Source organism: Colius striatus, chromosome 10, assembly GCF_028858725.1.
Source record: "Colius striatus isolate bColStr4 chromosome 10, bColStr4.1.hap1, whole genome shotgun sequence".
Classification (NCBI taxonomy): Eukaryota; Metazoa; Chordata; class Aves; order Coliiformes; family Coliidae; genus Colius; species Colius striatus.
In genome coordinates, this window is record NC_084768.1 from 2925379 (window position 1) to 2950568 (window position 25190).

At 42.0% G+C, this 25190-nt stretch overlaps 1 protein-coding gene across 1 annotated transcript; it reads right to left on the minus strand.

Annotated features, from left to right (window-relative positions):
* On the minus strand, positions 1-25098 carry ITGB3BP (integrin subunit beta 3 binding protein). The gene is made up of 9 exons (XM_062003854.1): positions 24971-25098; positions 20503-20545; positions 16671-16809; positions 13267-13336; positions 10807-10885; positions 9681-9774; positions 7742-7801; positions 1576-1629; positions 1-876 (listed from the first exon to the last, which is right to left on the minus strand). The coding sequence occupies exons 1-9, from the start codon at positions 24973-24975 to the stop codon at positions 866-868; spliced, it is 555 nt and encodes a 184-aa protein (XP_061859838.1). The 5' UTR covers positions 24976-25098; the 3' UTR covers positions 1-865.
* Positions 25099-25190: the final 92 nt, after the last annotated feature.

Genomic DNA, 25190 nt, shown 5'->3' on the forward strand with positions numbered 1-25190 from the left:
TCCAATCAGACTGCACAGTGCAAAAGCATTTTTATTAATGAAAACCTCCCCAAGCCTGAGTGTGTGAAGCTTTAACCACCCACTGCAGCACATTCATCACCTTGCTGCTTGGGGTTTTAGTTGTAAAACTCCTTTTATCTGGAGTAGCTGTACTTGGCACTGGTCAAAAGGACAGGCTGGGCTGGGTGTTAACTTCTGTTCTACCACCCTGTTTCAGCAGGAGGGAGGCTGTGCCTTACTCTGGGGCTGAGACACAGAGGGGAGAGGTGGTCTTCAGGATAATGAGAAAGAGAAGACAGGGAGTAAAGCCTTACACCTGAGAGCTGCTGCAGGTTTTCAACCCAAATAATTAAGAAAAAGTTGCCAGTTTTTTTTGCACTGTTGCAAACCCAGCTGTGCTACCTGGGCTGCTGTTGTGCCAGCTTTGGGGTGCTGCCCTGCTGCCAGGAGTGTGTGGCTGCTGCCAGGAGGCAGCTGCATACAATGCAGTGCCCCAGAGCCAAAGGTCACCTTTTAACACCACTTCTCTCTCAGGTCCTATTGAGGGGCTGGGTTGGTGCCTTTTTTCTTTTCTAACATCTTCCCTGCTCCAGGGCAGCACAACTATATAAGAACACAGAGAAAACAGTTTCTTTTCCATGCAGCAACCATCCCAAATAAGCCTGTTGTACCCACCCTTGCCTCCACCCACCTCGCTGTATTATTTACATTGTGCTGATCTGCTTGTGCAGTTGTCAAGTTTAAATAGATGCCAGAAATTTTATCACTGGTGTGTGGGGGAAGAGAGGCTTATGCTCATTTCTTCTCTCCTTTTTAAGTACTGTCAAGCAGATGTAGAACTCGGGGTCGATGTGGAATGCATTTTTCACATAACGCCTGTGTGGAGAGAAGGAATGACTAAAATAAATAGCAATTAGGCAACAGCATCATGAGCCACATGACCAGCTCAGAATTCCAGGCAGGTCTGTCCCTCTGGCACTGCCCTGTGTGTGAGCAGCACAGCCCGAGGCAAGGCTGGGCCTCCCTCAGCTGCAGGGACGTGTTTGAAGGAAAGGCTGTTGGTCTAGCTGCAGATAAAGGCAGATGTAATGGCCCTAAGAGCATGTAGCTCTCAGTCACAGCTGGGTGGGAGGGAAGGGCTTTGCCATGTTGGTCACACTCAGAGGGAATCAGAAAAAGTTAAGGTGGCTTTTTCCTCTGTTTTGCAAAACAGCGTTTGCTGAGTAGGCCCATGCTGTCCATGGATGGAAATGATAGCACAAACACGAGTGCTTGCTGAGCCAACTTGGAATTGAAGCCTTGCAGTTGTCACCATGAGTTTAGTTGAAGCTTCTAAGACTGGAACTGGTTCTCATGCCCCAGAAGGGTGCCCAAGACTCAGGCTGGGAGGAGAACAGGCCCTGCCAGGCAAGAAATAACCACCTGCAGAGTAACAACTGTTTCCCCATCAAGCCATTAGTGCTGAGTGTGGGCCTACCTACCGGGTCACTCTGCAAATGACCTACAATCAAGTATCTCAGCCCTTGGGACTCTCCTATTGTACAGCTGGAGAAGGCAGAGTGAGGGGATTCTTACCTCCGTCAAGCAGTGACTTCAGGAACGCCGAGGTACTGGTGGTCTGAATGTACTCTGTGGAGCAGGAAAAGCACATTTGAGGAACAGAACAGTGAAGCTATTGCAGAATTCATGAAGATCCCCACACCATATGAGTTATCTAAGTTCCTGCAGTGGTTAAAAGAACCCTTTTTACTTCATAGTTACTGTCTTTCAACAGCAATGTAGGAGCTTGGCTTAACTGCTGTGAGTGTATGCATGTATCAACATCAGCACCCCTAAGGACAAAGAAGGAAATGTGTTACAGGCAGTAGAAACTGGTCCCTTTTTGCTATTAATAATAAAGGAGTAAATAAAACCCCACAAAGACAGCATTTGTTTCCACAAATTAACATTAACCTCCCCTGCCAACTATTGCTTCAAGTAAGAACCTGCCTTGTATGACAGGTAACAGAAAGATGAGAGAGAATTCCAAGCGAGTTTCTTTGTACTAAATGCAACTTTCCCCCTCAGTCTCCATGAAGTCTCTGCTGGCTGCTGCAGCATTCTGACCACGCAGTACCTGAGGAGCTGCCAAAGAACTGTGCCAAGACCTGCCCTTCACTCTGAGAAGCCTTCTTGAAAAGGTAAGCTGCCCAGATTCGTATCAGACATCAGCAACTCAGCTTGCTTTCTGGTATACACCATCACAGTATGTTTTGACATGCCAGCCCTATTTATAGTAATATATATACTGATGGTATTTAGACATTCCAACAATGAAACAAATGTGATTTATTACTCATATGCTCAAAAATTTTCAATCCTTGTTGTAACCCTTTAAGATTCTTTTGTGATTTGTTTTGGGGTGTGAGCTAAGGAAGATAATGAGTTGCTCTTAAAAAAAAGCCTCGACAAAGCCCAAACAACCCTTCTCTCCTGTTATTTTTATATGCAGAACTCCCAGGTTAAACTCCCTAAAAGCAAAGAGAAGGTTAGCAAAAGTACTGGGTGAAAAGCTGCTGTGAGCAGAGCAGCTCAGGAAGGATGGGATGGTTGGTGGTGACCAGGAGGAGGTGTGGGTGCAGGACCAGCCCCTGCTCTCCTCAGCAGCTCTGCGGTTTAGGTAAGGCAGGTCCTGAGGACTCCCCAGGAGCCTCACCCCTGAGCAGGGGCGTTGGTGAGGCCTCACTGCCTTCTGCCATGGTGCCTGCAAGAGCACTGCGAGGACAGGATCTTCCCAAGTTCTCTTTCCCTTCCTGCTTGCACTGCCATTCTTTCCCAAGTTTGACTGCTCTAAAACATTTACAGATCTAAAAAGCAGAGAGAAAAAAAAATGTTCACCTGTCAGGTGATATAAAACCAATCTACTCCTCGATGTGCCAGAATAATTTTCCTCCATCTCAACCACAGTTAAAACCTTCAGTCTACTCATGACTGTCTTTTTATAGTATTTTTATTTAATAAAACCTGTTAAGACTACCATACAAATCTCTTTACTTATGCTTTCATCTTTTAACTGCTCAATTTTTTTATTGCTGACATCCCTTCTTCGCCATTTGCTCATTAAAAAATTCACAGTATATGAGCTATGTTTGTTACAGCTGGCAAATGTGTGTGAGTCAGTGAGAGCACGTGAGGAAATGCTTCACAGAAAATCAGATTTGGTTCTGTAGTAAGCAGAACTGTTTTAAATGTTACTTATTTTTATGTTTCAAAGGAAATATATTGTGAAGTGCTGTGTTGATTTAATACACAACAATGTCTGTGTACACGCTGTACGGGAAAATTTATGAAACCTTTGCACAACTCCTTTCCTTGAATTTCCCAAATCTCTCACCACACACAAATAATCAATATCTTCTGCAGAGAAAACCAGTCAGAGTTATTACAGTCTTTCTCTTCAATTTTGTTGTCATCAGCACATACAGAGCATCTGGATATTTGTAATGTCTGGACAGCAAAGTTATTTACACCTCTTAAACATATAATTGCTACTAAGTGAGTCCAGACTAATGTTTCTTTTCTTTTTTGTTTAAAATGATGATATTCATGGGAGAAAGCAGTATTTATGCTCATGTAGGAGCTGCTACATGTAGCTGTTGAAAGAACTACAATTCTTGTTAATTTTTCGTTAAGCTTAATACTCGGAAGCCTGGATCCACTGGAATTAAAAGTTAACAGCTATTGCATCTGTGAAAAGGTAGAGAGGAAAACAGAGTACAAACGTGAGTGTGGAATTCAAGAATAAATGTGGCTGACACCTCAATGTAAAATGCAGGGTGACAGTTCTAGATGTATATTCATCCAGGGCCTAGAGTCGTATGTCTCGTGTGCATTTCTGTATCTGCCACAGAAGGCAGTAGCTTAACATTTCATCTACATAGCAAAGGATGTTAAATCACTGGAGAGGTTTCTAATTTGCCTCCTTCCTTCCTTCCTTCCTTCCTTCCTTCCTTCCTTCCTTCCTTCCTTCCTTCCTTCCATCCAAAAAGCTTGTCATGCCTGTGACTTCAGAGCCAGACGCCTGTCAAATCCCAGGCTGTGCTTTAGGCACTGTTCAGGTGCAGGTACGACCCGTGGGGAAAGAGCCCAGCCTTTGGGGGTCGAACAGAAACCTCCCCACCAGCTCCTTGATCCTTCAGGAGGCAGGATTACTTGCTCATCCACATGAAACCACTAGCAGTGCAGATTTTGAGTACCAGGCTAAGTGTGTTCTGTCACCTCCTCTGGACTGTAAGGGACTTTGCGTGGTTCCAAACACAGAATGACCTACAGTCAATCTGAGCCTGAGCAACAACAGCTTTTAATCCACACAATGCCAATTAGAACACAACAAACTCCCCGAGGTGCACTCTGGGGCAGCCTCACAGGGCAGAACAATTTCTCCTTGTCTCTGCATGAGATGATGTGTGGCAAAACCCCAAACCTGGCCTTTAGCATCAAGACCTGAAGCAAGCAGATAATGTGCAAACACAAGCTCTGAGTCTCCATCTAATAATAATCTACCTGAAAAAAAAAGTCCTTTGGCATCATCTTTGCTGCTTTTAGAGATGATGTACGCCACAAAAAGGCTGCTGGAGAAATCTTGACAAACTTTGGTGGAAAGAAGCCTAGGATTTAACTGAAAGGGCCTTGGGAGAAGTAAGGGACTGCTGTTTGTGTCAGCATTAGCAGTTTTTTCCAAACTGATTAAAAACACAGAGGAGCTGAGCCTCAGAAGAGCCTCTATCACACATTTGATAGATCAAGAAGCCTCTCCCAATAGCCAGGTCCAATCCCTGCATCCATTCTTATCACTTCCCTGGAAAGTTAAGTATTTGCTTTAAGCAAAGATAATCACATCATTCATCCCATTTGCTCCCAAGGAATGGAATCTCTGGAAAGAAGCTCAGTTTCTGAATACATTTACTTATGTATTCATTCAGTTCACTTAATAAATTTCTTCTTAGCCAATTCTTGAGACTTATTTTTCCTACAAAAGGTATAATGACATTTCTTCTCTGCAAGTGGCTACCAAAGTTTGGCTGAGAAAAATGGTGGCTTTTAGGTTAAGGTTTTTTCCAGTCAGAAAAATCCACAGACACCTTCCTGAAAACACACATCTGAAGCCTGGTGTATTCCCCTTTTCCCCAAAGAAGGAGGAGGAAGGGCAGGTAAGAGACAGATGCTCATGTCTAAAGGTCAACAAATGTTTTCTACTTTATTTGAGATTGAGGCAGAAATATATTGTAAACTTGATGTCCCATCCCTCAGAGCAGCCCAGACCAAGCTCCTGACTTGCTTGTACACAAACACCCAATACAAACTCCCAAATCAAACTGACCTGAATTGGGATAAATGGTGGAATATTGTCTTCTTACCATTGTCTCTGTTTTGAGAAGGAACTCTGCTTATTAATGTGGCATTTGTGCTTTACAGTGTTTCTGAAATGGGATGTTATGCCATACATACATAGTTTGCCAAGGTCGAACAGGCGAGAGGGATCTCAGCGTTGCTTTGTCCCAGGTCTCTCCAACTTTCTTTCATTAGTACTTTCAAGTGGTGTGAAATGAAAATCTACCTAGTTAACCTAGGTAGATTTTCACCTAGGTAGATTTTCCCCTAGTCTCTTGCAAAGCCACCACTATTGCTGCAAAGACTGCAAACTTCAGTCACTTGTATTAAAAACAGTGTGAAAGTTAGGAGTGTTTAGAGCTAAGCTTAATGGTGTGGATCACATTTGCCCATGGCTTTGGCAGGATCAACACCACCACAGAGAAGAAAGTCTTTTATATTTCATTAAAAGAAACAGTTTGGAAACAGTTTTCCTCAACACTGCAAGTATTTGATCTTCTGTAACACTCTTGTTTCTGACTCGGGCAGCAGACAGAAGCAGGGACATGACGTCTGGGGGTGTTTTTCTTCTTGGGAACCAAAGTATTACTATAATTTGCAATAACCTTAAGCATCCTTCCTGTTTAGAATGTTTAGAGTGTTATCTTTGCTCCCTGAAACTCTGAGCTTATGAAATTTGCCTTTAAAATATGCGTATCCCAACCTCCATGTTTATTCTCCACACACATAAAGCATGTTTTAGACTGCAGCATACCAACTAGGTTTCATGTCTTGGCAGTTGCTTTACAGTTTGCTTACATTCTATTCAAAAACATTTTGTTTACTGCAAATGCTAGTCATGGGCAAACAATGATGCCATTTTTTTTTTAGGCTGGTCACACCAGATTATATACCCAGTTCCCCATAATGCTGCCCATTGAGCAAGGAATGTTTTGTAGGAAGTTGTTTTAAGTAGAGGTTGTTTATGTAAAGTAAATTAATGTCATGCCTCACCATTCCATCTGTGTTGAGCCACCCAACGGTCATAAGTTTTTAAGTCTTGAGCATAATTAATTACAAGTAATTATGAAAAACCCACATCTAAAACTAAAAAGGCAAAGTAAACCATCTGCAAATGTTTTGCTTTTATCACACACTTCTTTGCCTCTCCTACCTGCTGTATTTTCAAGACTGCAAAATCAGATTTGATTAAAGCAAAATCGGCATCAAAATTGGTCAGATTAAACTTGGGATCCTATTTTCCACCTTACTGTCACAAAGTAGCTCATTTCTCATCTCAGAAGACTCAATATATGTTTAGGTTTTGGGGATGCTTTGTAGGGCAAAGATGGTACATCGTGGTGACCAGGCTAAAGCAGTGCAGGAAGGAAGCAGGGACTGCTGAAACCTGCAGCAGCCCATGGCACTCCCCATTCACAGTGCCAGGGGGGTTGTGTGCATTTGAACACAGCATATAGGGAGATTGCACAAATGAGCCAAATTCCTTAAGAATGATGTCTCTCCTTTTCATTTTGTGGTAATCTGCTGGAGCTGAGAAAACTTGATCCATTTTCTTGTCTTTAAGAGAGTTCTCCACAGCAGATAGAATTTAGGCCTGTGGAAGGGCAGATACACCAAAATCAAAGGGGCTGCTGGTGGTGTGAAGCAGTCCTGCTGGCTGGGACAGCTGGGAGAGCAGAAGATCTGATCTGCCATCTCTGATTCAGGTTTTGCTCTATTTTAAGGAAGAATTCATGAAGATCACAAATATCAGAATACCAGTGGTGAATGTTTGTGAATTTTACTGGTCGTAGAAGACACACAAAAGCTTTAGTTTTTATCTCACCCTCCACCTTCCCAGCTAGACAGGGCACTGAAGTGGTCCACGCTATATTAAATGCCACCAACATCAAATATTTTCACAACACTGTGGTGAAACCTCATAGTTAAAGATTTCCCAGTCCCCTGGAGTGTGCTAAATACCTCACAATACATGTAAGCTGAAAAACCATTTGCTGCAAAGACTGTATGCTACTTGGCTTATGCACTGAAAATGCAGGGGAGGGAGGAAGAACAAGGATGCCTGGTGTACATAAAAGGCAGGTAAACTCTCTAGGATCTGACTGCATTTATTTCTAGATCATGCCTCAAGTGCAAGGCCATTAATGATTTCTTCTCCTTGCATAGTTTCACGGAGAAATACCCAATACAAGGAAAATAGCTACAGAGATGAAATTTACATCTGAGTAGCTTTCAGGAGAAACACATTTATTTCTCATCACTTTCATATGTGAGTGTTTACCCAACTTATTTCAAGTGGAAACAAAGGAGAAATAAAGTAAGAGAAATCATCAAACCATCTGTTACAGGGCAGTTATAAAGAGTTTCTTACCTCGAGCAGGAGGTTTTCCAAGGTTTCTTTTCAACAGCTGCAGTTCTTCTGCTTGACTCACTTGGGAAGAAATAAATCTGAAGTTAAGACATGTCCCAGAGATTTCCAAGAAAATAATACCTATGTCACCTTTTTCACTGTCAAAGCATTTGGGTTTTCCTTTGAGTGATGAGTTTTTGGGTTTTTTTACCCCATTTGTCTGTGTCATTGTGCTCAAAAAGAAATTAACAAAAAGTTTGGTTCCCGTTTTTGTCTTCTAGTGCTGATGTGGTGCTTCGTTTCCAATGCAGAGATGGGAGGAAAAGATGATTCTTTCCTATTTTGAAGCCAACAAGAAGCTGACAGAGTGGACATCACAGGAAGCATCAGCATCAGGTCTGACATCTCATTTAGGCAGCCTTACTGCCCTATCCACAGTGTAGCGTAGTAATGTAAACACAGACTACTTCCAGAAAACTTCCTTTTGTACTAGCAAACATCTGGTTGTATGCATGACAGTGGCAACTACACCAGTGTATACATATGCAAAATGAAAACTGAATGAGCACTGGAATACAAGTCAGGAAAGAAATGGTAATTTACACAGCAGTAGCTGCTGGAGCTGTGTGTGCATAAATTCCACTGCTGGGGCCCCAGCACCTAATGCATTAGAAGAGTCACAGCACTCTTTGGAAAGAAAAGTTCTCTGGCACCTGTGGCTTAACTGTCCACCTCTTTCTAAGTGCAAACAGAGCAGCAGTCCCAGTCACCCTAGGCTTTGCTCTCCTATAGTGGTTTTACACTCTGCAGAAAACAGAGCAAGCAGACAGATTGTACAGTAATGTATACTGGCAAAACCAGCATCTTTGCTGCAGGTTAAGAAACTGCTTAATCATCTTTGTATGCTTGTCCAGAGACTGGACCGAGGGACTACATGTATGCATATATTGCTCTTATTCTCTGGGCTACTGGAAACTCGATTGTCAGAGGTGGGTATAAAAATGTCTACAAGAACAATGATACAGCTGCAAAACTTTGGGGAGAGGTAATGGTAGGTAAATGCAGTCTTAGACACACACTTGTACTGCAGATGTGTCACGTGGGTACAGAGAAAAGGTGTTGCTCTTGGGGAAAACAAATGAACAAACTGTTCTCAGACATAGAGTTTGGGGCCCCTTGAGTGCCTACAGCTACTCCTTGCCTCAGGGACACCTTGATTTCTCCTCTCTGAAAGCCAACAGTGCTTTTTTTCTGCAATTATCCATAATGCAAGTATTTTTGCATTATTTCCCCATCACATACTCCCCTTTTAGTTGCAGGGGCAGTTGGTAAGAGAAGTATAAAGGCACTTTTGACTGCTGAGGATTCACACGGCCCAAGGACCTCTGATTTGGAGTAAGGATAAAGAGTTTCCATGAAAATATTTGGCTTTCTGAGTTCCTTTGGAAATCTATTACAGATGAGACATCTGTAAAGTGCCCTTATCCCAACACAATAAGCATCTGGTATGTCCCATCATTTAAGGACACATGAATAGCAATTTTTAAAGCCTGGAAACGTATACTCAGCCTAAGTCTTCTAAACTGGCAAACAAACAAAACAACTTCCTTGCAAAAAGAGCTGAAAAGCAATCCAATCAAAGTGCAAACGGCTAGCCTAATGGCTAGCTAACTACCCACTAAGTATCTGACTATTTACATAAGAAAAGGTGTTGCTTTTCCAAGTTTTTCCTCCCCGAGACTGAGTTAGAAGAGTGGGCTGTTGGGGCTTCCTTGCTTTTACATCCTTATGCCTCCAGCCAGCCACGTTTAAGGTGCATTTATCCTGACCTAAAGAACTCACAAGTCAGAGTCGTGGGATATGAAGGGCCTACTTGATGGAGTGTGACTCCAGGAGACGTTTGGAGTGATCATTGTTAAATTGTTACAAAGGGCATCAATATTATCGAAACGGTCCTTACTTAGCACTTGGGTTTTCTGCACTTCAGCACTCAAGCTGCCAGACGGGTCTGAGACACCAATAATATTCTCAAGCTCTCTACTGCCCTCCAAAGCCTGGAAAAAAAATAAAGACATTGTTAAATCTCATTCCTAAAGTCTCTGCCTAAGCGTCTACAACTTATCAAAAACATCTGAAAGAAAGAGTTTCTATCAATTCTTCATAAGCTGGAACGGTGAAAGTTCACAGAAGGTCAATGGGACTCAAAAGGTGCAGGGTGTAAGAACACCACCCACTTTGGAAAATGGCATTCAGGTGCCTTTGAAAGCCTTACTTCAAAATCTCCTGTTATTTACGCTTCCCTCCTAAGTCTTCAGCTGTTTAAACAGATTATCACTTGATCCCCAGAAAAGTGATCTTGGCACATGTACAAGCTTGCTAGGAGACGTTAGTAAAATGGAAATCTCTTAAGATTCTATTGAACACACTCCTCAGCATTTCATGGTAGACCTAAACCCATCCACTATCAGTCTCAGGAGAAACAGAAGAGGTTTATCGATAGGCTTTTCAAAAGAAACATTTCTATTAAAATATTTCCAATCGGTATCAGTCTTTGCTGTAAATAAACTACTGTCAAACCCAATATGCAAGTAAAAGAAATCAATACACACAATTATTTCTCAGGTGCTGCTACACAGCAGTGAAGCCTGTGCTACATTTGTTCAGGAAGGGAAATGTGAATGAACCAGGAAAGTGATTTGCATTTTAGCATGTATTAGACTATGAAATGTAGCTACATCAGCAGTAAACTGCATAGTACAATCACCTCAACACAAAGGGATGCTTGATCACCAAGAATGTAAGAATCTATGCAGTAACAACTCATACTTCAAATTAGAAATAATAGTTGATAACCACTTCCTATGTTTTTATTCGTGAACAAAATGAGGAGTGACACAAATCAAAACCTACTCACTTTCTGGGGTGGTTTTGTGTTTTCTAGATTCACAAGTCAAACTTGCCTGGTTTCAAGTGTTTTCTTGGCTTCCTTATTCCTTAAAACTCAAGTGCTGCAGGTAACATTTACATTTTTATTTCAAACCATGCATTAAAAGTAGATTAAAAGATTAAATCAGTGTAAACCAGACCTTGAGGCTTGTCAGGTTTGCTCTTATTTTCCTGATTGTAACCAATGATCTCTTCACTTTGGACTGCAGTTCCGTGAACCTGCATAGAAGAGTTAAACAATTTCACTTAACCACATCACTGCTTGCTGAAAATGAGTGTATACCATGTCTCCCAGTTCTTTCACGTTGTAATCTGAATGGATCTACATAAGCTGTGAACAGATGGGCTGTGCAACACCAAATATAACTTGCCTTGGGTTAGGATTTATATGGGAACTGAGAAAAATACATAGATCCTAATTTTAAGGACAGGAACTCAGGTTCAGCAGCATTAGAGGATTTTCTGATGATTGTGCAGGAAGACAGGGGTAAAACAAGGAATTTAAGAACAGGAATTTAATCAAGAGGACAAGCTCCCCAAACCCCATGGGCTGGTAAGACTGTAGGACACTGTGGCTGTGGGAAAGGTGAGAAGTCAGAACTGAGCCCAACAGGAACGACAGTGCCTGATGTCATTTGTTCAGCTTTCCTGTACTGACTCCTCTTCTAAGCCATAGTTTACTCTCAGTGTAAAGACAGTCAGCTTTCAGGGGTTAATGGCTTGGCAATAAAAATTAATGCAATATACAGACAGTTTAGATCTAAATGCATGATTAAGAGTATGTATTGGAGAAAAAATCCTGCAGTGAATGTTTAGGCTGCTTTCTCTTTGAACCTTTTAAAGGTACAAACCAAGTGGAGACAACAGAGGAATAATCTATTTATTGCTTCTTCCCACAGAAGGGAGAATCACCCTTATAAGAAACCTCAAATTTAGAAACAGAACTACAGTATGAGAAAAACTTGTCAGTGTTGTATTTCAACATGGGAACAGAAGTCTGGGCAGGACAGAAAATGTTAATGTCAGTGTATTGTGCAATGTATTTCCCATCTGTAAATATAATGTGTATGGAGGTTCACATCAATATTAGTGTATAGGTGTTAGTTTATAAACGTGGTGTGCTGGCATGGCACTAACTGCTAGTCTTCTGCAAGTATTTTGCAGTCTGTTAAAAACATACTGAATGCAAACATGTCAGTGAAGACCATGTAGTAGATGCAAACATACATATGTCAATGAAGCCTATGGTTACTCAAATTGTTTTGCAATTGCAGGTTACTGTCGCTTAGAAACAAATCTATGTGTTGACCAAGGGACTGACTGAACCACAAAACCACACCAATTAATCAGTTTACTGCTTACAACTGGTATTGCTGTAAGATTTTACTTTTTACTGTTTAACATGCCATCTGAGCAATTCTAGTGTCTGTTCAGCTCCATCACTTAGAAGATCCTATCCTATGCTGGAGAAATTTTAAGCTAATGGAGAGAGGAAGCAGCTGTTACAAGGAAAAAAACAACAGAGAGCCCAAGTGTGATAATTGAGAGTTCCAACTTCAAAGGTAAGAAACATAATATTTACTTGAATAAATGTCATAAATAATATTGTTAGTTAAAAAGAAATGCATGCATAAAATATGTCTCCAAGGGAATTTTCTTCTGTGATACCAGGTGCAGCTGTGACACAAATATTTAACACATGCAACAGAATACAGAAGCAGAGTAACAGAATCAATGTGTACTTAAGCATATGATGAAAGAAACCCACTTGAGTATAAAATCTCAACTCTAATGTCAGCTAACCTAGCCTGCATGAATTCTGCACTAGCGTGGTGATACTTCTTCCAGCAACACAAGCTGCTGTACAGCAGCTGTGCTCTGCCTTCAATATCACCAGGACTTACAGTGTGACCTGTTGTGAGAAGCAGGAGCACAAGGAAGGCACAAAGGAATATGTGAGCAGTGGAGGCTTACATTACACTGAGAGGGTGTGCTCTTGGTGACAAACTGGGGTAATAGGAAATGCACCTCAGCTTTTGCAGAGAAGGTGTGCTGGACCTACAGACAGGGGAATTTACAGGACAATTTGAACTGGATGCACGGTCTGTGAGCTTGAATGAGACACAGGACAGTCACATTACACTGAATGGTAAAAAAGTAGGCAGTGTTGCAGAGGAGAGAAGAAGAGATCTGGTATAGCCATGGTGATGCTGAACTGTGAATTAGACTTTCTCAGATCTTTGGCAGTAAATGGTAAGGAATGTATACTTCCAGAAGAGGCTGGAAAGGAAAAACATACCTTCCTCTCAGTAGTTTAATGACAGTACCTCATTGTGTGGTAGTATGAGCATGACTGCTGTAACTGGCAGTGTTGTACATCCCATACTACTGGTGAAAGACAGAAGCATCTGGACAGTTGCATTCCAAACCCTGCACTACTCTGTACCTATAACTGCAAGCCTGCCATTCAGTGCCTTTGGATATCCAGTCCTGGGGAACTGCAAGTATCAAAAAGCAATGACTATTAATTTGTCTGAAATATTAACCTTTCCTAAGCACAACTCAGGGCTCTGCACCCACAACACATACAACCCACTTACACTTCCTCTTCTGTTCGAGGCTGCCCTCTTCCAGGTACCCTGCCTTCTGACTCCTGCTCAGCTCCATCTCCTAGGAGGGGCACAAGAAAGAAAAGAAAGAGATGCAAATAAGATACCAAGTATTGGAAGGAGATGAAAAAGGTGTTAGTGTCAACCTTGACTGTTGAATGATCTTTTAGGAAGAAAAAAAAAAATCCCAGCACTCAGAAAGCAGGACAGAGTCCCTGGCAATGAAACACACTGTCATTTTCTCTTCTGTAGTTTGACCTCTCATCAATTTGCATCACATTTGTACCTGTGGAAACACTGGGATGATAGTATTGACTTGAAGTTAGCATAATTATGACAGATAGTTACTCTGATAGTTACTCAGAAGCTTTTTATCTTATTAACTGCCTAAATGTAACATATTAGCACAAAGCATTATCACGAAAATACTGTCATGACTGAGCAATGAAACCTCTATTTTCCTCTAATAAAAAGTGCCTGGCCTCTAACTCTGTCTTGTAAACAACTACAAAGAGATACTGCAAATTACCTGCAAAGGCTCTGACGTGTTGTATTGACAAGATCATATTCTAGCTCATCATACGACAGGGCATGATGAATCAAAGGCCTGCTGCTATTATTCTGCACAGCCAGTCGTGTTTCTGCATTTCAGTTCCCTGGTATTTCGAGCAGTTGCATGGTTCTTTGAAGAAACAGGAATAGGACATCATCAAAAAAGTTGGTTCCCATGGATTTGGTAATGAAAGCTGCACGTGCAGGTTCATGAGTGCCTCATCTTTTGAAGCATCAAGAAGCAGATGGATGTTTTGAGAGGTGGAACTGTTCACAAGACAGAGCAGGCATTGTGGCAAAGGTCCTTACTTCCTGGTAGACACGGGCTTACTCTATCCATCCCAAACCAGAAAGCATGGAAACCAGGCTTTTCATTGCAAATCTCAATGTAGTCCTCAGAAGGCCACAAAATGAAACACATACCAACTGCATGTATCTTACACTTTGTGAAGACAAGAGTACTCTAAAGGATAGGTCCTTTCAATATACCAAGTTTGCACAATTAGCTGAGACACACTATCGCTCAGCGAAACAATGGAGAGAGGTTAGTATAACTCTTCCTCCAAAGGCTTCTTGGACTGTCAAGGGTTGAAACAAACATTTTTTGTACTAGTTCCAGGGGCAAATGCCCCATTCAAAATCAAAGCACTGGTGGAAAACAGCAGCCATTCTGGGGAGAACAGGAGTCAGCAGAAAACTTGGTAGGAACAGTGTGAATATTCCAACTGGCAGCTCGTGAGACAGTGGTGTCAAAATGAGGACACAAAGCCAGGTTACACTGAAGACTGGCAGCACGATAATGAATTAGGATGTAGCTGCTTCTGGTTTTGTTTCCTGATATGATTCGTGATTAGGAAAAGAACCCAACCAAAAAACCATCTCTGCATGCAGGCAGGTAACTCTGCACAGCTATTCTGCCACGGAAACACCGGACATTTCCGTGCTTCCTCAGGTACTCTGCTATTTTTAATAAGGAAAAGGGATGTAATGCTCACAGACTGTAGCATTTTCAGCTTGAAAGCTTCCAGTTATTGTCATTGTTTGACCAGAAATTTTCAAAATGTCTGGATTTCATCCCTTTAAAAAAACCCAACCAAACAACCTCTTTTTTTTTCCTGGAAGAAAAAGCCACATCTGCAGATCTGTCAAGAGAACATATACTACAATAACTAGTGCAAAAATCTGCAGGCACCTAGGTAAACTTCAAACACTGGTTATCCTGTCATGCTCAGAATATTCCTACTCATCATAACTCATGAATGTTAGTGAGGCCTCAATTACTGCACATAAATTCCAAAAGATATGGGGCATAAAAAGCTCTTTAACTCAACAAAAAGGCATAACAAGAACTGATGGTTAAAAATTAAAGCCAGGCAAATTTTAAATCAGACAGATTGGGGTTTTTTTAAACAGCGAGTGTGGTTGAACAAAGAACTTGCTAACAAGGAAAGTGGGGTATTATGATTATTATTTTGAATTCTTCAAGACTTAACCATCTTTCCAGGAGTTGTGCTGCAAGGAAATAAAAGCTCTTGGGCTCTATATGTGAAAGATGACAAGAAAATCTCTCTGTATTTTAATATATAAAAGTCACACCAGGTGACGTAATGGTTCTGTAACACTTCAAAAGACCACAACTGAGCCATAAAAGCAGGGCAGTTGACTGAAAAGATGCTTCTCCAGCAGTCATAGTTTGCATCAAAAGCTGTAAACGTGCAACAAAGTGGCCATGTATCTTAAAATGAATTAGAAATAATACATAATAATGCAAAAGTGTATTTTCCAAGAGCTCATGACATTCAGGGTTATGTTAGATTAATAAAAAATTGCCCTGAAGTGCCTTGCTATGAAAAACAATAGTGAATAAATATGTAAAAGAATGTAAATTTAAATATAAGAAAAAACTGTTTCAGTGTTTCAGTGAGGGAGCACTGGCACAGGCTGCCCAGAGGGGTTGTGGAGGCTCCTTCCTTGGAGGGCTTCAAGACCCGCCTGGACATGTTCCTGTGTGATCTAGGTGAACCTGCTTCTGCAGGGGGGTTGGACTGGATGATCTCTGGAGGTCCCTTCCAACCCCTACCATTCTATGATTCTAAAGCAGAAGTTAAGATAACTCGTCTTCCCTTTTAGCTTTGATAAGATCTATGTAACTTCCAGCATTCACAGGCAAAGACTAGGAGCTGAGAAATGCTGTGTGTATGTGTGCAAGCATTTACCACCAGAAACCTGGAAACGTGTAATGCAGGACCTGCACTGCAAACTTCAACATAGTTCTCTGAAGGCTACAAAATTCAACATGCATCAACTGCACACATCTTTTCTTTCCAGCTCTCCTGACCACGAGAGAGTGCAGACCTCAGCTCTGTGCTATAAGCAATGGAGTGTGCTGCCTTGCAAGAGGAAACCAGGATTTGCTTGCAATAAGCTGAAGCAGCACACAGCAACCTCAGAACATCTCCCCATATAAAGCAAAGAACAACGCAGTCACTGTCAGTAGCAGCAGCAGTACCAAAAGCTGGGACTTAGAAAGAAGGCAAACAAAGGACATTGACCAGCATAAACATGTCTAAGCAGTGGAATTACTCACAAAATTGCCAGTGCAGGGTTTTTTTGTAAAGTCAAACATTTTTAATATTGACTAACAGAAAGCAAAACAAGTTGTTCTTAAACACCCTCAAGATCGATACTGAAAAGATTCAAGTGTTAAAAGTCAACATCAGCTTTTCCAAGAGAGATTAAAGTTCTTTAAGAGGAAAAAGAAATCAAATATACCACATAAGTTACTAAAGAAAGCTAATAACTATAAAAATGTTGCAGTGAGAAAGACCAAATGTTCAACTAACCATCTGATGGGTGATTTCTGAGATTCTGTGCATCATGACTCGAGGGAGATGAAAATGGACTCATTTGGCATGTTCCTGTCGTGGGTGAGTAAGACTCCAGGTTTTTCTTTTTGGTCTTCAAAGGTGTTGCATCAGATGGCTGCAATGTAGCAAAAGGCAAAGAATCTAGATGAATATTGGCTAAAGATAAAATCTAGGCATGACCATCTAAATCTACAATGGCTGTAAACTTCCCCCCTTCTGCCAACCAGACACATTCTGGTCTCTGTTATTCCTATCAGTAGAGTTACATATTGCACCCCAAACCAGACAAAGCCTCTCTGAACATTTACTACCTGGTAATAGATTCTTCTAAGTAATTCCTAACTGTGTGCTCCCATGTATGGAAAGCCCATGTTGTATGTTGCGGTGGGTTGACCTTTGGTGGCTGCCAGGAGCCCACCAAGCTGCTCTGTTGCTCTTCGTCCTCATTAACATTAGTTTTATTAGAATCATAGAATGGTAGGGGTTGGAAGGGACCTTTAGAGATCATCCAGTCCAACCCCCCTGCAGAAGCAGGGTCACCTAGATCAGGTCACACAGGAACATGTCCAGGTGGGGCTTGAAGCCCTCCAAGGAAGGAGCCTCCACAACCCCTCTGGGCAGCCTGTGCCAGGGCTCCCTCACTGAAACACTCAAACAGTTTCTTCTTATGTTTAAGTGGAACTTTTTGTGTTCCAGCTTCATCCCATCACCCTTTGGCCTGTTGCTGGCTACTGTAGAAAAGAGGGATGTCCCAACCTCCTGACACCCACCCTTTAGATATGTGTAAATGTTAATAAGATCCCCCCTCAGTCTCCTCTTCTCCAGACTAAACAGCCCCAGCTCCCGCAGCCTTTCCTCATATGAAAGATGTTCCATTCCCCTGATCATCTTGGTGGCCCTGTGCTGGACTCTCTGCAGCAGTTCCCTGTCCCTCTTGAGCTGAGGAGCCCAGAACTGGACACAGGACTCCAGATGAGGCCTCACCAGGGCAGAGGAGAGAGGAAGAAGAACCTCCCGTGACCTGCTGGCCACACTCTTCCCGATGCTTCCCAGGATGCCATTGGCTTCTTGGCCACGAGGGCACATTGCTGGCTCATGGTTAGTTTATTATCAATCAGGACTCCCAAGTCTCTCTCTCACCAGTACAGGCTGGGAGCGACCTGCTGGAGAGCAGCTCTGCAGAGAGAGACCTGGGAGTCCTGATTGATAATAAACTAACTGTGAGCCAGCCATGTGCCCTCGTGGCCAAGAAGGCCTTTCAAACAGTAGCCTCCAAGTCTCATAAACAAAAAGTATGTGGTTTCCAGAGGTTTTGGTCTTCTGGCATGAACACCTGGGTGTTTAGTTTTGTGGGTGCTTGTGGTTATTTTTTGGTGGTATTTTTTTGTAAGCAGTCAAAGCCTGGTACAGTTTTTCCTGCAGGACTGAGAATTTAAGACATGGGAACTCTAAGCAACTATTTTTAAGATTTTAATCCTATTAAAAATATTATTACTTGTTTCTAATGATTTTCTAAACTAAGTGTTAATTAAAAAAAACCCTCAGTTGAATCCCTTAAGTCAAAAATTTTGTCTCAGGCTTAGGATTTCAGTATGGTTAATGATATAAGAGGAGTTATTACATGATTTTAAAAGAACTGTGCAGAGAAGCTTTTAGAACTAGCCTGCAACTCTGAAATATTATCTGGGGCACAGTTCACTGTCTAGATTGGATGCTGAATCACAGCTCTGACCAACTGGGATTTCACTGCATCACTAATAGAAACAAGTAAAAGGTCTCCTCCTCTACCAACTTAGAGAGCCCTATTCCATCTGTAAAACCGACCATCATTTGTCTTCATGTCACTCAGAGCAGTCACTCAATTTCATACACTCTTTCTTCAGTGGAAGCTTTACTGTACACAATGATTCTGTAATTTCTTTAAGTTTCATTTATTATTCCATTTATTAATGTTAGTAAAAAAGTGTAACAGCTAAGCATATTACACTGGCTCAGCAGTGTGAGGATCTGGGGTTTATATGCATTAAAGAACACACGGTACTTTTAAACCAAGTGTGTGTGTGGAAATTAGAGTTAAAAACCTTTAGTTAAAAACTTTGGTAACTGACGTTTTCCCTGCAATTTCAAATTCACTCTTTTGTTCCCTTTTCATCTCCTGTACGCTCTGGGAAGAAGGACATGGGTGAGAGCAAAGACAGCCCGAGTCTGGAGCAGGGTACAGGACAGAAAGACAGCACAGGGGAGGTCTGAAACTCACAGGTTTAAGGTCTCACAACTACCTTCTTGAAAATGTAACTACAGCAATTTTAGATCTCAAAAGGAGTGTATAGGTGGCAAACCTGCTATTTTTAGGGCCATTTTAGTTCAGGCATGCTCTGGGTGGTCTGACAGCAGGTGGAGTGAGGGCGTCTTGAGTAAACAGGAAAGGAACTGTAGAAACAGCAATGGTACTTCACACAAAACATGCCAGTTTATTTCCTGCCTTCTACAACGTTACTTAATTATGACACTCTTCCAACCTTTGACATGTATTTGTTAGTGGTATCATATGAACTAAAAATCATGGTGTAAACTCACATGACTGAGATTCCAGTCAAAGTTTTTAACACTGACATGGGCTTTCCTTGAGCTTTTTGCTGTATGAGAACGTGAACCATCATGTAACTCCATCCTTTTGTCTCATGGGGAGGGGGCAGGGAAGGAAGGGCTTTAAGGCAGAAAAAGAACTATGTGTAATTTCAGTTGGACCACTCATCTACAGAAATGTGACTACAGCCCAAGAAACAGATGCAACATTACAGTCACAGCTGCATTCTGAGCATTATCCATTCTGGGTAATGGTACACTAAGCTGCTAATTAAATTGCTAATGATTTTTTTTAGTGTCACTGTGGTAGTTTGCCACCTCTGTTTAAATTTCTTTTTAAAAAAGGGATCTAGAAAATATGTAAAATTGCAAATTTCTGCTTTACTAAATATCAGTAAGACCTCCAGATACGTGCTGTGTGTCAACCAGACTCTTCAAAGTGACACAGCCGTGGAGATTTTTTGGGATCTCATTTGTTAAGCAGCTATTTCTCTCTCTCTATACTTCTCCAAAATGCTCCTTTACTTTAGACACTGCCATCCTCACAAGCTCCTCTCTGCTGTTGGTAGGAGCAGATAATAAACTGACATATGGAACTGAGAGTAGACTGTAGCTGCATTTGCAAAAAACAATAGCAACAGTACAATTTTATTTTATTGTGATAATTGTGGTGAAATTTATTGCAGTGTTGGTATTTTATTGTTTCACTATGCCAGATTAGCAGAGGGGGGTAATTATATCCTTGACAGGAAAAGGCCTTTAATGTTTTAAATTTCAATTTTGCAGTTTCTAAGATGCAGATTACAGCATTGCCATAATTCCATGTTGTTACACGTGCAGTTGCATGCAGAGCATTTGCTTCCAGGATAATGGAGCTAATTTTTAATAAATGATTTCACCAACTCACTCAACTCCTGGGTAAATAGTGATGGCAATGAACATTTGCATATTTCTCCATTATTTTCTAGTGACTCATGCAGATGTACATTACTTAAAGCCAGGCAGTTCTATGACAAATGGAATGCAATAAATTTTATACTAATATTTTCAGCTGTAATTGTGTGCCTTGTCAAGATTTTCCTCTACACAACATCCAGTCTGTAACAATACAAATGCCACTCTAATGAAATATCATGTTTATATACACATGGATGTGTGTATGCATGGACATATACACACACACACAGAGCTCAGGTGATTCCACACACCAAAAAATACTTACATCATCCTTTTTAACAGTGTCCAACTTTAATGCTCTCTTAACTCTGCAAAGGGAAAATATGGACAAGTTTTAGGGTCATCTAGACACAAGGTTTCTCGTAGCAAGGTCTACAATCTGGAATTGTGAAGACATTTTCTTTTCTCAGGTTTCACTTTCAGTTTTTATGCCACTTGAGAAAGCTGATGGCATCCAAAGCAAATATATGACCTGATAAAATACTGTTTAACAAACATGTTGCTTGTTTAGAAGGATAAAGTGTTTGCATAAGAAAATCCAATTCTCCATTTTATACTGGCGATAAAAACAGAGAAATCAAGGCCCTGAAGTGAAATCCCACTGTACATTTGTGTCCTTCTCAAAGGCTATAAACATGACAAAATGCATTATCATTTACACACCTTCTGAGCAAGGCCTGAAATGATTAGTAGAAATAATGCATTAGGCATTGAAAACACAGGTACAGCCAAGGTGAAAAAAGTAGTTGTTCCCATCACTTTAGCTCTTAACACAATTCAATGCTACCAGACTATGACTTACTGGGGAACAGATGCTCTATGTCTTTACAGGTCCCCAAACCATAAGAAACTATTTTCTCCTCTTCTTCACTACACTGATTCAGGAACATGCCAAGCTCTCTCTGCAGAATCTGCTCTGCTGAACTGGATGCCCAGCTGTTAATGGCAACACTAGAAGAGGAAAGCTGAATATTTATAATACTTTATATTGTATAGCTGTCTTCTAAAGAGCAGTCATCAAAATTTTATTGAATGCAGACTAAATGCTCAAAGGAAAAGTCAACATAAATTAAGACTATTTTTCCCAGAGACAAGGGAAACTTTTTAAGCACATTCCTAAATCTTAACAATAGTTTAAAGTGTAATATAAAACAATAAGGGGAAAAAAAATACTGAAGATCTTGACAAGAAACGTATGTATTGCATCAAACTGAACCAGATTCAGAAAATACAGCATATGTCAGCCAATTAATTGACAGTTTTCAGCCTGGAAAAGAATGTTTTGCCTTTGTAAGGATTTAACATGACCTCACTCCAAACATGTTCTTTTAATATTTATGTTACTATTCCAAAACTGTAAATGACTGGAAAAATAGAAGGAAAACACATATTTGAAATATAAGTCTTCTATGAACACTGTTTTACAACTATCTCTATTATAACAAGGGAAAGTCTTAAAAAACCCAAGTAAACAGGTGACATTTGAATTAAAGAGGTGTGTGAAGGTGTGCCAAAGGGCACTCAAAGCTGTAGCAGTTTGACAGAATTCTTTACAATGTATTTATTTTTTAAACAGAACTCCATGTTGCTTAAGGAATGCAGACTCCATTACCTCTGGCAGCCCAGTGGCAGCCCAGAAACATTATATTTATTAATACATCTCCTCTGAAAGGACACTCTAGGGGCCAATGCATTTGCACGTTACTCCAAGGCAGGTTGTGATGGGAGTTTTTATGATGGACTTCAAGAGAAGCTGGAAGCCAAAGTAAAGCAGAATCTGGCCTTAACATAGCTGTAGGATGAAGATAAATGAAAAAACACATGAAAATCCCACTAAATTATAAACATTTAGAAAATTTCTAAGAGATAAAGTTGTGGACTGGCCAAGATGATGTTCTTTAAAGTCTGTCGAGTACTGTCTACAGCAATAGAATTGCAGATAATCCAAATTTCTCTCTGCTGGCCTGCAAAGCCCCTGCAAACACCTGGAGCTGTGGTGGTGAGGAGGCAGCCTCATTCCAGGCAAGCGCTTCATTGGAAGGAGCTGCATGGATACAGTTTTGGCTGCAGGAGGTCAACTTTGCCCCTTTTCCCAATCCATCCTACCCAGCAGCCTGGTTTGCCTGGGGGCTTGTTTGAAACCATGCTCTTTCTGATGCCATAACATGAGAAAGAAACCTCTGGCAACTGTGATTCACTCAAAATACACCAAACTTTGTGCTCTCAAGTCTACACACAGTCCCTGGCTAGGACCACTGAAACAAAGTTCATCCAGACAGCAAACATGAAGACTCAGGTTGGCCAAAAGTTCAAAAGGTGAACATGGAAAAAAACCCAATACATGCATCTGGGTGCAAAATGTTCCAGAAGTATTTTGAGAAACAGCATGGAGGAAGAGCATCAGCTTTCCATAGGTGATGACAAATTATTTACCAGAGTTTTCTGCCCTTGAGTTGGTTCAAAATTTCCTGGCAGGACATATTTTTCTTTTCTTAACTAGGCAGGGTATGATTATAGCTAGCTGTGCAACCTACAATGATTGTCTTGTCTGTAATATTTATCAGGTTAAAGAACTACATATTACTTCTGCAGTGCATCGTTCATCTAGTACTCCAGGTCATATTGTGAGTTCCCTCATGATACTGAGAGAGAGACCTTTACTCATCTGGACAGTGCTTTAATGAAACCACTTATGTGAGGAACTGCTTAACAGTGGGAGTCCAGGTACGCAATTTAACTTTCTGTGAAGAAATGGATTTTTTTGGTATTGTCTTTAATTCCACATACACTTAACTTTCTGTCCTTCACAGCTCATTTATGAATGAATGCAATGGCAACAGCCACAGACAGATTTAATGCACAAAGAAGAATATATAGGACCAGTGACTTGATTTTATCATTTCATTAAAAATACCCTAGAGAGTATTGCAATGAGTTCTGGGGCCATTTCTGTTAGTTTCCTCTTAAGTTGCAGCTTTCACTAGGGAAAAAAACACCCCAGCACCTCTATTCTGTTTATATATTGTTTCATCTTCAAAACCTGCCAGCACAAACGTGTTATTAACTGGAAAAGCAGGAAGTATACAGGATCATTTCCCACCTTCAGCATATATGGCAGTTAAACTCCGTGTGCAATCAGCGAGAAACAGATGCCAAAAAAATCAAAGCACTTGTACTGAGAAGTTTCCTTTGTATTACTACAGTCTGGCTTGGTTACTTCAACTTCAGCAGTTAAGACTGGCAGAAGTTGGAGCCTATTTTAGCTCTGTTATCTTTGAAATGGCATAAGAAACTGTAAACTGGGACAATATCCCAAGCCTACATCTAGGCAGCACCAGTCTTATGGCGTCACATTACTGCAGTTGAAGTTGTCAACGTTCTGTTATTGTACTTCAGAAGCCCACGATTAGCAAAAATATGTGGAGAAAAAATGAGGGAGCATGGACATGGATCCCGGGGTATAATGTTAGACCTGATGGGGCAAGGCAATCTGAGTTCTAGTTATATGAATTTAATGCACAATCAAGACCAGAGTCAGAGCCATGGTTAAAGCAGTTGCTGTCATGTAGACAGCAGGCCGCTTTCTGCTCCCTCAAGGTCGGGCTGTTTTCAGCTAAGGAGCTAACAGCTCAAGGTGGAAAACAACTTTGGAGAAAAACAAGATGGGAAAATGTGAGGGAGCTTGCTTATGGCAGAAACCGCAAGTAGGATGAACATGAGAATGTAATCTATTAGCTGCTGTTGCTGAGCTAGCTTTGAAGCTGCTGTGTATGTAAGTTAGAGCCTGCTCTCAATAAAGGAGATTTCTGCTATCACTCACATTGAGTAGGACTGATTTCTTCCCACCCAGCTGAGAATCGGACCCTGGGTTGATCGCCGCATGAAGTAGGCTTGGAGCTGGTTTTTCAGGCTTCGAGCCTGGGTTTTTCAGGCTTTGAGCCTGGTTTCAGGCTTCGAGCCTGGGTTTTTCAGGCTTCGAGTCTCGTTCATTTTTCAGGCTTCGAGCCTGGTTCATTTTTCAGGCTTCGAGCCTGGTTCATTTTTCAGGCTTCGAGCCTGGTTTTCAGACTTCGAGTCTGGTTTTTTCAGGCCAAGAGCTGAAAACTTCACGGCAAAAATACACAAGGGACAGCATCAGACTTACATGACAAATGCCTGATAAGTGGGAAAGAGTGAGAATTTACACCCATTGGAGACAACATGAAGAGATCCAGCCTGACAGAAAATGGATATGGTTCGTGTCATGCCCTTATCGCTGCAGGACTGTACTATCTTCCCACAGCCGCCTGCGGCACAAAACCCGGGTGTCAAACTTCAGTCATTCGTGACAGGGGTCCTGTCCCTCCTCCACCTCACACAGGCCTTGTCCGTGGGCCGTGTGGGTGAGGAAGCCGGGAACAGACACGTAACATGCAGAAAGCCTTACCCACGCCAGTGGGCATCGCCCTCCCAAGCTGCGTCCGGATAAAGGCTCTGCCCCAGAGCCACTATCTCAAATATTTCCCGGTCCCGTCCAGCAACGAGAAGGCAGACACAGAAACAGAGCCCGCCCTTCCCTCTCCCCGCTGCTGTAACAATATAAAAGGGAGCGGCACATTCGTGCTCAGAACAGGGCTCGTAGCCGGGCAGCAGCCCGCTGGGGAAGAGCTTTCGCCCTCACCCCGCTCCGTGCGCGGAAACAGGCGGAGAGCGGCGCTTACCGCGGATCTAACCCGCCCGGACCCGATACGTACGACATTGCGGTGCCTGGAGCCGCTCCCGCCGCCTTTGCAGATCTCCCGCCTCCGCCGCCGCCGTGCAGCGGCCAAACGCCGCCGGCTGGAAACGGCGCTGAGTGGTTGGGCTGCAGCGCGGCGCGGCGGAGCGCGGCGGGGGGCGGCTCCCCGGGCCTCGCCGGGGCGGGGGGCGGCTCCCCGGGCCTCGCCGGGGCGGGGGGCGGCTCCCCGGGCCTCG